At 36.3% G+C, this 13711-nt stretch overlaps 1 protein-coding gene across 1 annotated transcript in view; it reads right to left on the bottom strand.

The window, feature by feature from the left end:
• Nucleotides 1–433: 433 nt before the first annotated feature.
• SNX3 (sorting nexin 3) overlaps nt 434–13711 on the bottom strand; it is a 49791-nt gene continuing 36513 nt past the window's right edge. The window contains exons 2-4 of the mRNA XM_042986920.1: nt 11763–11858; nt 2297–2421; nt 434–907 (exon numbers count right to left, since the gene is read on the bottom strand). Coding sequence (XP_042842854.1) covers nt 802–907; nt 2297–2421; nt 11763–11858 — 327 coding nt within the window. The 3' untranslated portion in view covers nt 434–801. The remainder of the gene's footprint in view (nt 908–2296; nt 2422–11762; nt 11859–13711) is intronic.

Genomic DNA, 13711 nt, shown 5'->3' on the forward strand with positions numbered 1-13711 from the left:
GGTGGTAGCATATTTGATATCACCCCTGTTTAAGAGGAATGGAGTTACAGGAATGAGAAGTATATAATTAGTAAATAATCCCTCTCAACAAGTGAGTTAAGTAGGACAGCCGTAAAGGGGGACAAAAAGAAGCTGGAGGCAACACAATCAGTGCATATCAGAAATGCATTTTTATTTTTATTTGAAAACAACTTAAATTTTTAGACAAATGATTTTAGTATATAAATTGGATTTTGTTTTTATACAGAATATAAAGATTTCCCTCATTGATCTTCCATGTGAAGGGTATTACAAGCCTGAAGGGAGATACTTTCTGCACACAAGTGTGTATCTCACACGTAGGGGACTGGAAACCAATGGTGTAGTGCTTCTACACATAAATTAGGACAAGTGACATCACATATTAAAAAGGGGTAAGAGAAATATTCTAGTTAATCAGATTCAAGAAGCAAACAGGACACAAAAACTGTGCAGATAAGACCAAGTCAGTAACTTTAGTTAGGACACTGCAGATCATACTGGAGTAACAGGTTTGTGGGGTTATAGTGTGTACCACATTAAAACAGCAAGGAAGAGCGAGAAAGGCTGGAACAAGGGATTTTCACTAAAGCAAATTAACTTCTTGTCAACTGCCAAAACAAAACAAAACTGAGCATATGAATGTTAGTATACTGAAGGCATGTTATACCAGTTTCTGTGCAGCATGCTAAAAGTTAGATAGAACTTCTTCACTGGTGCATACGAATCATTAATAGTCACAGGAGGTTTTTTTTTTTTTTTTTTGCCCCTTCTCATCAAATTTCAGGCATGTCTTATTTTAGATGGAGTATAGCTTTTATCTATAATTTCGTCCTGTAAAAACATGTGAAGACAACGTTCATTCTGTGCCAGAGGATGACCAGCGACCCTAGGAATAAAAATTACAAATTTAGTCCCAATACTTTATAAAAGTGGGGTCAGGAGTCACACACACATATTCTATAGTTAAAAAGCATGTATGATTTAGCAATAATAAGTGTTATTCTGGACTGCCCATTAGGCTATGCTCTATCAACTAATGGGAAATTTCCTTTGGTTCACAAGGGTCATTTAGAAAACATTTAATCACTGTATTTGCACTGCTTCTGGCACATGTACCCAAGAAACTTCTTTATATAGCAGTTTGTACATTCACAAAAAACCTAAATGAATTTTAATGTTAAAAGTGAAAAGTCACTAATTCTAAGAACCCATTTTAAAGAAGGAAAAGATATAGGATCAAAATTAGAAATATACTGAATTTGAAAAAAAAAAAATACACTGAAGTTCAATAAAAGCCCAAAACACTAAGAAAGAGGCACAAGTGTGTCCAGGTTTTTCTTCTTTTTCCTTTTTTTGGCCTGCTTTAAAGGTTCCCATTGCAGACTAAACACAAGATCAAAATGGGTAACCAGACTTCTATTTCTCAATTCAAAAGTACCTCAGCTAACACTGCCTTCTCCAAAAGGAAAGCGTGTTCATAAAAGACAATGAAGGCTATGTGCTAAACTAAAAGTTAAAGGCTTTGTACAACTTTCCTTCCTGTTTACCACTCACAGATCTTCAAATTACTAAAAATTGAAGTTGTTGGTTAGTATGTAACCTCGTACAACTATATTCTTCAGCATTTGACTTCATTTGGTCAAATTTAGTCCAATGCACAATTTATAGCAAGCCCCTTCCTGACATTAGCTCTGTTACTTTGGCTTTTAAAAATGGCTATATTTCAAATTAAGAATAAAATTAAAAGCTAGAAATTTTGGTTTGAGAGTTTCTAAAGTAAAAGATAAACAATTGAAAGTCTTCTTACATTTTGGAAAGAAACATTTTGCTGTGAAAATTTTGAATGTGCACCTTTACACAAGACATGCTGATAATACCTCCATTTGCAATCAAACAAAATGATTGCAAGTGTACCACAAGTTTTATTGTTCATGCTAGAACATACCTTAAATGAGAAAGAATCATAAGTAAAACTATTTTTTAAATGCTGCAATTTTAAATGTAATTTGCATAAATTAACCAAGAAAAACAAATACAAAACTTAGGTCAACACAAAGATACTCATTTTAATCACTCAAGTGTGTTAATATTTATCACATGATATTCAACTTGTTATATACTTTACTTTATTTAAATGATACAAAATGTTAGGAAATGGCCAAAAAAGAAAAGCAATACTACAGTTTAGCTTAATATCTAAATTTTGAGTATTTGCTTAAAGTTGTCTCAGAACACTATTCGCTCTTATACCTCTTGAGGTACAGAAAGTACTTACTTGTTTATAAACTGCTCCAGCCCTTGCTTCCTTTCTTCAATAAAATTATCATCAAATATTCCATCATCTCCTCTGAAAGGAAGCTGACGCAAAAATGCTTTTCCAGGGAGCGGGGGAACTACAACCTAAAAAAACATAGGAAAGTTCTTGAAGATGCTGACTGGGTTGTGAAAATTTATAGACCACAACATGAAGACAAAGTGTATGTTCACTGTGACAGCTATTCCACTGTTCAACTAGTTTAAATAAAAAAATCAGTAAAGAACACATTGAAAAAAAAACCATACTAAAAAACAGTCAATGTTTTGGAGGCAAGATAACCAAAGGTAGACAGAATAAATAGCCCATTAGATCAATGCTCCTTAATGGCATGGCCCATAGCTTAAGGTTTTCCTGAACTTATTGAAGCATAAGTATACAAAAAGAGCATTCAAGCAATGCTGAAATGAAACCTACGATGCCTCCAGTTTTGATGCCACTCAGGGAAGACCATGCTTTATTACAATGAAAAACTACAGAGATCAAAATCAACTTTCAATTAATTAAGAAATAAAGTATTAACAACATTCTCTCCAGCATGGGCAGATAAGAATTCTGTGGTCTATTTCCTCCACCTCATACCATCTGCATACAGTCTTTCCTACTTGTGTTTGAGGTGATGATAAAAAAGTCAACAATTCTGTCACCATGCTTCCATTTTGTTTTTTTTTAATGTTTATTTGAGAGAGAGAGACAGCACACATGCAAGTAGGGGGAGGGACAGAGAGAAAGACAGGAGAGAGAGAGAGAATCCCAAGCAGCCTCCACCTCCTGAAGCATGAAATCATTACCTGAGCTGAAATCAAGAGTTGGATGCTTAACCGACTAAGCTGCTCAGGTGCCCCACACTTCCTTTTTCTATGTTAAGAAACATGTCAACATTCTCCCAAATCTACTACTCCATCTTTCCCCAAAGACCTGTCATTTCTTTCTTCCTACATAGCAATATCCTATTTTTCCCCTTCAAAGTCTAACTATCCTCTAGGGTCAACTTATACTGATCTCTTCTAGGAATTATCTAGAGCTCAAATATTTGAGTTAAATAGCACCTAGCTACTTACTTCACAGGTTAGTCAGGGTTTCTCGCCCATGGCACTATTAACATTTTGAGTCACATTATTCTTTGTAGAGGGGGGAGAGTAGGGGAAGGAGTTTCTTGGTGCACTGCAGAATGTTTAACAGCATCCCAGGCCTCTACCCACTAGACTGGGTAGCACCCAGTAGTGACAATAAAAACAGTCTCCAGACCCTGTCAAATGTCTCCTGGGGGATAAAACAGGCACTGGTGGAAAACCAACTTATCCTGCTAATGCCTTCAAATCAAGGATCCTGTCTCAGGCTTCCTATGGTTATTTAAAGAAAAGTTGGGCACACAACACAACAGACACTCAAATATCTGTTAAATGACTAACCACTTAGCGGGATCCATATCTTACACCAAAACAGAGAAAAGGTGTAACTGACAAATCAAACAAGAAGAAATATAAATAGTAAACAGAAGTAATTGTACATACCCTAAAAGAGGAAAAATTTTAAACCCCTGATGCAGTTTCTATCCTAAAACAATAACCCAGCTGGGTAAAAAAAGGGAAAGAGCAACACAACTTCATAAAGAATAGCAAAGAACAAAATGACAGCAAAAAAAGAAACACAAAACCAAATACCCAACATAAAATTCATGATTCCTTCCTAAATGTAGTCTTCTCTCCAGGACCAATGATTAACACATCTAGAGATTTGTCTCTGTAACTCTGTCTCAGTATTCTTGAATCTCTCTCCCTACATTAATATTTGTGAAGTAGAGTGTTAAAACCTGCAGAGACCTTACAACTGAGAAACACATCATGACCATTAACTGAGCTCCAGCAGAATGGCTTTTCTGAAGGACAGGGGAAAACATCTGTATCTATGAAACTACTATTAAAAAAAGAATCTAGAACCAATGCGCTAAACAAATGACTACCATTAATTCAGGACATAATTCAGCATGAAATTTAAGATCAGTATGTATTATCTGCAGAGATATATTCTTCCTAACATAATATTCAAAACAGTCACTGAAATGGATGGTGAGGTTGTAGGTAACAGGATTTAATGATCTATAAAAATCTTGAGTGGCTTGCCCAGCTAAGATTCCAAAGATCCTCTTCAACATCAAATTAGTTTTGCTGAACAAGTCTGGAAAGATCTAGTTAGAATTTTTTTATTTTTTTTATTTTTTAATTTTTCATTAATAATTTATTTACTTTTTAAAATTATATCCAAGTCAGCATATGATGCAACAATGATTTCAGGAGTAGATTCCTTAATGCCCCTTACCCATTTAGCCCAGCCCCCATCCCCTCCAGCAATGCTGTTTGTTCTCCATATTTAAGAGTCTCTTATGTTTTGTCCCCCTCCCTGTTTTTTATTATTTTTGTTTCCCTTCCCTTATGTTCTTAAAGTCCTCATATGAGTAAAGTCATATGATATTTGTCTTTCTCCAATTTCGCTTAGCACAATACCCTCTAGTTCCATCCATGTAGTTGCAAATGGCAAGATTTCATTCTTTTTGATTGCCGAGTAATACTCCATTGTATATATACCACTTCTTTATCCATTCATCCATTGATGGACATTTGGGCTCTTCCCATACCTTGTCTATTGTCGGTAGTGCTGCTATAAACATTGGGGTGCGTGTGCCCCTTCAAAACAGCATACCTGTATCCCTTGGATAAATACCTAGTAGTGCAATTGCTGGGTCATAGGGTAGTTCTATTTTTAATTTTTTGAGGAACCTCCATCCTGTTTTCCAGAGTGGCTGCACCAGTTTGCATTCCCACCAGCAGTGCAAAAGAGATCCTTTTTCTCCACATCCTCGCCAACATCTGTTGTTGCCTGAGTTGTTAATGTTAGCCATTCTGACAGGTGTGAGGTGGTATCTCATTGTGGTTTTGATTTGTATTTCCCTGATGATGAGTGATGTTGAGCATTTTTTCATGTGTCGGCCATCTGGATGTCTTCTTGGGAGAGGTGTCTATTCATGTCTTTTGCCCATTTCTTCACTGGATTATCTGTTTTTTGGGTGTTGAGTTTGATACGTTCTCTACAGATTTTGGATACTAACCCTTTATCTGATACTTCTCCCATTCCATCAGTTGCCTTTTAGTTTTGCTGATTATTTCCTTTGCTGTGCAGAAGCTTTTTATTTTGATGAGGTCCTAATAGTTCATTTTTGCTTTGGTCTCCCTTGCCTTCAGAGACGTGTTGAGTAAGAAGCTGTTGCTGCCAAGGTCAAAAAAGTTTTTGCCTGCTTTCTCCTTGAGGATTTTGATGGCTTCCTGTCTTACATTTAGGTCTTTCAACCATTTTGAGTTTATTTTTATGTATGGTGTAAGAAAGTGGTCTGGGTTCATTTTTCTGCATGTCACAGTCCAGTTTTCCCAAAACCATTTGCTGAAGAGACTGTCTTTATTCCATTGGATATTCTTTCCTGCTCTCTCAAAGATTAGTTGGCCATGTATTTGTGGGTTCATTTCTGGGTTCTTTATTCTGTCCCATTGATTTGAGTGTCTGTTTTTGTGCCAGTACCATATTGTCTTAATGATTACAGATTTGTAATACAGCTTGAAGTGTGATAGAATTCTTATACCAATCTAATCATCATTAATCCAAAGATACGTGTGTACACGTGGGGTTAGAAGTAGACAGGAAAATACTTGGCCAGCATAATATAGTGAAAGCATACTAAAATAAAAGCTAAAAAGATATCACTATAATGACCAGTAAACACAATAAATATCATCTACTTCCTAGCCTCATATAACAGATCTTATTTAATTAAAAATACTTATAAACAGGGGCTCCTGGGTGCCTCACTCAGTTAAGCATCCGACTTCGGCTTGGGCCATGGTCTCCTAGTTCGTAAGTTTAAGCCCCGTGTTGAGCTCTGTGCTGACAGCTCAGAGCCTGGAGCCTGCTTTGGATTCTGTGTCTCCATCTCTCTCTGCTCCTCCCCCACTCACACTCTGTCTCCCTCTCTCAAAAATAAAAACTAAAAAAAAATTTAAAAATTAAAAAAAAAAGGTACTTAAAATAACTTGATTAATTGTTCTTAGCAATACTATAATAAAAATACAACTTTAGGGATTTAGGTTAAATCCCTCAGAGATTTAACTGGTCTATTGTTAAAACTGAAGTATTGTGCTTCAAAGGACAGTAATAAGTGGAAACAATTCATAGATAAAGAGATTTTGGCAAATCAACTATCTTGTAAGAGACTTTTAAGAGTTTTTTGTATATTCTAGGTACAACTCAATAATAAAGACAAAACACTCGATTAAATGGGCAAAGGATCTGAAAAAAAATATATATATAACTGATAATATATAAATAGAAATATAAATAAATAAATATATATATATCTGATAAATACATGGAAAGATGATCAACATCATCAGCCATTGGGAAAATGAAAATTCAAACCATAATGATATTCCAACTTCACACATACTAGGACAGCTATAATAAAGAAGACATAATAGTTATGTGTTGGTGAGGATGGGGAGTACACGGGAACTCTCGTACATTCTTGGTGGGAATGTAAAATGGTGCAGCTGCTTTGGTAAACAGTCTGGGAGTTCCTCAAAATTAAAGAGAGTTGTCACAGGACCCAGTAAATCCACTTCTAGGTGTATACTCGAGATAAATGAAAATATATGTCCAAACAAAAACCTGTAAACAAATGTTCACAGCAGCATTATCTATAATAGTCAAAAAGCAGAAACAAATGAATGTCTGCAAACTGATTAATAAATGTGTTATATCCACACAACAGAATATTATTATTGGGCAATGAAAAGAAGTGAGTTAAGAAAAAAAGAACTAGTGGGGCCCCTGGGTGGCTCAGTCGGTTGAGCGTCCGACTTCAGCTCAGGTCATGATCTCACAGTCCGTGAGTTCGAGCCCCACATCAGGCTCTGTGCTGACAGCTCAGAGCCTGGAGCCTGCTTCAGATCCTGTGTCTTCCTCTCTCTCTGCCCCTCCCCTGCTCATGCTCTGTCTCTGTCTCAAAAATAAATAAAAACATTAAGAAAAAAATTTAAAAACAAAGAAAAAAAGAAGTAGTGTTTAATGTTGAAAACACACTCAGTGAAAGAAGCCAGACACAGAAGGCTAAATATTCTATGCTATTTATATGAAATGTCCAGAACAAGCAAATCCATAGAGAAAGTAGATTAATGGCTATATAGGGTTGGGTGAGGAGGGGCTGGGGGAGAAATTGGTAGCGACTACTAATAGCTATGGGATTTCTTTTATGGAGTAATTAAGATGTTCTAAAACTGACTAGTGATTGTTGCACAACTTTATGAATATATGAAGAACCACTGAATTTTACTCTTCAAAGTTTATTTTTATTTATTTATTTTGAGAGAGAGAATGTGTGTGTGAGCAGGGGGAGGCACAGAGAGAGAGGAGAGAGGAAATCCCAAGCAGGCTCCGTGCTGTCAGCACAGAGCCTGACTTAGGGCTCGATTTCACAAACAATGAGATCAAGACCTAAGCTGAAATCAAGAGTCAGATTCTTAACCAACTGAGCCACCCACGGGCCCCTGAATTTTACACTTTAAAAGGGGGAATTGTATGGCATGTGAATTATATGTCAATAAAGCTGTTATTTTTTCAAAAAGTGCTATATACATTCACCAAATGTTTATTAAACACTCCAACATGCCATGTGCTATGTTAAGCAAAGCCCAAAGCCCATCAAGACACTTCTTCCCGTAAGTCAGAGAAAGACAAATACTGTATGATCTCACTTATAGGTGGAATCTAAAATAAATCAAACTCATAGCAACAGAGAGTAGCAGAGACTAGTGGTTGCCAGGGATTGGCAGGTGGGAGAAATGGTAACATGCTGGTCAAAAGGTACAAACTTCCAGTTATAAGATGAGTAAGTTCTGGGGATCTAAAGTAGAGCATGGGGAGTATAGTTAACAATAATGTATCATATATTTAAAAATTGCCAAGAGAAGCATATCTGAAATGTTCTTACCACCACCACCATGAAAAAAAAAGTAACTATGTGAGGTGATGGTATAGTAACTAAGCTTATTGAGTTCATCGTTTCACAATATATACATATAACAAATCATTATACTGTATGCCTTAAACTTACATAATGTTATCTGTCAATTATATCCTAATTTTATTATTAAAAAAAAAATTTTTTTTAGTGTTTACTTTTGAGAGAGAGAGAGATAGAGAGAGGGTGCGAGCAGGGGAGGGGCAGAGAGAGAGAGAGACACAGAATCCAAACCAGGCTCCAAGCTCCGAGCTGTCAGCACAGAGCCCAGCGTGGGGCTTGAATTCATGAACTGTGATGTGAGACCATGACCTGAGCTCAAGTCAGATGCTTAACCGACTGAGCCACCAGGCACCTCAATTATATCTCAATTTTAAAGCTGGGGAAAAAGGACACTTCTTCCCTATGGTCATAAAACATTTCTTCTTTGTTACCCACAACTTTTCTAACTTGGTTTGTACATTTAGACCTTAAAACCATGTAATTTATACACAGTTATAAATTTTTATTCCTAGACAGCCAAATGTTTCAACTCCATTTACTGAATATAAATTCTTTTCCCTACTGAATGACAATGTTATTTTTGTTCTGAACTAAATTTCTAATAAACACGCAAGTCAGCTGCTAAGATCTATACATTCATTCTAAGTTCTACAACATTCAGCTAATCTATTTGCCTATTCCTAAAGCAATAGCAAACTATTTTAATTACTATAGCTTAAGATAAACTCTGATGTCTGCATATGCTTATTAGTACATGCTGAAAATAATTTGACTCTTCTTGAGCTTTCTTGGATTGTAAAGCTCAGATATAAATCTGCAAGTTCATTAAAAAAAACATTAAGATTTCTGTTAGAATTTTATGAATTCATAAGTAAGTTAGGAGGTAATGCTTTACTTTGATCAGGTTTACTGCTAAAATGTCACCTCTAAGTGAGGGCTTCCTTTGACTACTCTATAAAAGAGTACTCTCCTCGAATTCCTTGCTTCCTATAGTTTTTGGTTTTTTTAGAACATATTCCTATCAGACATACTATATATCTTACTATTTTTTCTGCTTTCCCTTCACCACAACCCCAACTTTCCCAATTGAATGTAAACATCATAGAAGTGGGAACTTAATTTATTCACAGCTCTATCTATAACTCATAGAACATAAAGAATTAGCTCTCAAATGTTTACAGAGTAAATGTTTACAGAGTAAAAATAAAACAAGTTTAAAAAAAGTGAATATTCCATGGAAATGCAAGCTGGTGCAGCCACTCTGGAAAACAGGATGGAGGTTCCTCAAGAAACTAAAAATAGAACTACCCTACAACCCAGCAATTGCACTACTAGGCATTTATCCAAGGGATACAGGTGTGCTGTTTCGAAGGGACACACGCACCCGCATGTTTATAGCAGCACTATCAACAATAGCCAAAGTATGGAGAGAGCCCAAATGTCCATCGATGGATGAATGGATAAAGAAGATGTGGTATGTGTGTGTGTGTGTACACACACACACACACACACACACACACACACACACAATGGAGTATTACTTGGCAATCAAAAAGAATGAAATCTTGCCATTTGCAACTTACATGGATGGAACAGGAAGGTATTATGCTAAGTGAAATTAGTCAGAGAAAGACAAAAATCATATGACTTCACTCATATGAGGACTTTAAGATACAAAACAGATGAACATAAGGAAAGGGAAACAAAAATAATATAAAAACAGGGAGGGGGACAAAAACAGAAGAGACTCATAAATATGGAGAACAAACTGAGGGTTATGGGAGGAGGGATGGGCTAAATGGGTAAGGGGCACTAAGGAATCTACTCCTGAAATCATTGTTGCACTATATGCTAATTTGGATGTAAAGTTAAAAAAATAAAAAATAAAACAAGTTAAAAAAAAAGTGAATATTCCAAAACAAGAATGTAGTATTTCTAAGTTTTGAAATTTTCTTTACATGGTCTTACATTTCTTTTTTACTCATAAACATTTTATACTTTGATAGATCTTTTTTAAAAAAATTTTATTTATTTATTTTGAAAGAGAGAGAGCAAGAATGAGCAGGGGAGGTGGAGAGAGAGAATTCCAAGCAGGCTCCGCACTGTCAGCGCAGAGCCCCCCCATGCAGGGCTCAAAGCCATGAATTGTGAGATCATGACCTGAGCCAAAATTAAGAGTCAGACAACCGACCGAGCCACCCAGGAGCCCCTATACTTTGATAGTCTGTTGAGTAAAGTTGTTTTTCCTTTAAATTTTGATGGAACGCTATGATTTGTGTATATTGCTCTCTATCCAGCCACAGGTCTGATTAAGGAAGTTTTCCTTCCGCTTCAACTTATCACACTTGAGAAATGAGTAGAAGCGACCCTACTTCAGGGCTCCTACCATATCAACTTGTTTCCTATTACACTCTAGTCACAAAGTAACTTTTCATCATTCTGAGCACACCATGCCCTTCCAGAACTCTATGTTGTTGATGTTCTTCTGACATAGGGCTGAAATAAGGAACTAGTAGGAGACCTTGCCTTGCTGATTTTTTTTGCAGCCAAAGTCACCAAATTTTCTTTTAAGAGGAGATGATTCTTACCAAGGTATATGTAACAGTTTTAAAACTGCATGTAGTTGGGCGCCTGAGTGGCTCAGTCAGTTAAGCATCTGACTCTTGATTTCAGTTCAGGTCATGATTTGACAGTTCATAAGTCTGAGCCCTGCATCGGTGACAGTGCAGAGCCTGTTTAGGATTCTCTCTCTTTCTCTCTCTCTCTCTCTCTCTCTCTCTTCCCCCCTCCCTCTCTTTCTGTCCCTCCCCTGCTCTCTCTCAAAATAAATAAATAAACTTGAAAAAAAACCGCATGTAGCAACCTATGAGACCATGACCGTCATTTAAAAAGCTAATCAGGACATATCACAGAGTAAGGTAAGTACTGGTTTTTGAAAATTTTTGTTATATGTACATGTGTATGATGAAATAAAATATTTATTATGAGTCAGTAAAAAAACCCTGGAAATCCACTGATACATGAGATGTATTAAGGAAGACAAACTTGGCAAGGAGTGTGTGGGAGGGCAAGACTGAATAGGAAGAGGAGGGAAAGGAAGGAAGTAATAGCAAAAAAGTTCTAAGAAGTGTTACTCAAGTATGACTTAGTAAAGACCTCAACTGGGCCTTTAAGTAAACAAGAAAGAGTTCTGAGCAAAAATTAGACTTCCTCCATCTCCTGTAAGATAAAATCAAACTCCTTGAAATGAAGAAATCATATATGCTTTTACCTCCTTCATTCTAGGTAAGTTTTCTGAAAGGTCCTTAAACATTAAAAGTCAGTGTTTTGCTTTAAAGTCCTATTACAAATAATTCTTACCTTGCTCTCTCTTTCTAATTCACTTCGCAGCCACTCAAAGTCACTGTATCTTCTTCTAACAGTAGATTCCTTCAGCTTGAAAATAGGCAGATTTGTCTGAAATTAAAAAAAAAAAATCATACCTAAGTTGAAGCATGGGACAGGGACTTCAAAATAAGGAGGCTGGGGGATCTGTTTGTCAAATTGATAATGTGGCAAGCCTGGTTATCTTAAGATAAGAAAATCATGAAGTTATCAAGATGACATTTTTACCTCTAACAAAATAAAACTTCACCAAATGTTAAAAAAGTGTATCATTTACACTACAGTACAATTTATTTATTTTTAATTTTTAGAGAGAGGGAAAGAGAATCTCAAGCAGGTTCCAAGCACTCAACATGGAGCCCGATATGGGGCTTGATCCCACGACCCTGGAATCATGACTTGAGCTGAAATCAAGAGTGGGACACTCAAACCAACTAAGCCACCCAGGCACCCCTAGAGTACAACCTTTAAAATGCATGTCTGTACATATGCTTTAGGATATCATTCTGCCTGAGGTCAGCTACATAAATATAGTCCATTTTTTTTTCTATTTCAGTGAGCTGTACAAATGTCAACTGAACAGGAGTGAGAATAAAGCTAGCTCTGACTGCTGTGAGCTGGTTTAGATAGTACCTTACTATACAATGCTCACAGGGGAAAGAGACCTTAACTACTTTGAAATGGAATAAAAAATATTTTGTTATTATGACTAGATTAGATGCTTCACAATAAAAGAAATAAAGGATTATTCTTTATTATATATATAATTATATATATAAATTTACATATATATACATACATATAGATACACATACACACACACACACACACACACACACACACACACACATATATATATATATATATATATATATATATATATATATATGAAAATTTACATCCCAGTTAGCATATAGTGCAATAATGATTTCAGGAGTAGAATCCAGTGATTCATGCCCTACATGTAACACCCAGTTATCATCCCAACAAGTATCCTCCTTAATACTCCTTGCCCATTTAGCCCATCCCTCCACCCATAATCCCTCCAGCAACCTTCTGTTTGTTCTCTATATTTAAGAGTCTCTTACGTTTTATCCCCCTCCCTGTTTTTACATTATTTTTGCTTCCCTTCCCTTATGTTCGTCTGTTTTGTATCTTAAATTCTACATGAGTGAAGTCATATATTTGTCTTTCTCTAATTTCACTTAACATAATACACTCTAGTTCCATCCATGTTATTGCAAATGGCAAGACTAATTTTTTTTTTTTAATGTTTATTTCTGATAAAGAGACAGAATCTGAAGCAGGCTCCAGGTTCCAAGTTGTCAGTGCAGAGCCCAATGTGGGGCCCAAACCCATGAACTGTGAGATCCTGACGTGAACTGAAGTTGGATGCTTAACCAACTGAGCTACCAGGTGCCTCAAGACGTCATTCTTTTTGATGGCCAAGTAATACTCCATTGTGTTTATATATACCACATCTTCTTTATCTATTCATCTGTTGATGGGTATTTGGGCTCTTTCCATACATTGGCCGTTATCGATAGCACTGATATAAACATTGGGGTGCAGGTGCCCCTTCAAAACAACATACCTGTATCCTTTGGATAAATACCTAGTAGTGCAATTGCTGGGTCATAGGGTAGTTCTGATTTTTTGAGGAACCTCCATACTGTTTTCCAGAGTGAATGCACCAGTTTGCATTCCCACCAACAGTGCAAAAATGCTCCTCTTTTTCCACATCTTCGCCAATATCTGTTGTTGCCTGAGTTGTTAATGTTAGCCATTCTGTCAGGTGTAAGGTGGTATCTCATTGTGGTTTTCATTTGTATTTCCCTGATGACGAATGATGTTGACCATTTTTTTCATGTGTCTGTTAGCCATCTGGATGTCTTCTTTGGGAAAGTGTCTATTCATGTCTTCTG

The sequence above is a fragment of the Panthera tigris genome, chromosome B2, assembly GCF_018350195.1.
Source record: "Panthera tigris isolate Pti1 chromosome B2, P.tigris_Pti1_mat1.1, whole genome shotgun sequence".
Classification (NCBI taxonomy): Eukaryota; Metazoa; Chordata; class Mammalia; order Carnivora; family Felidae; genus Panthera; species Panthera tigris.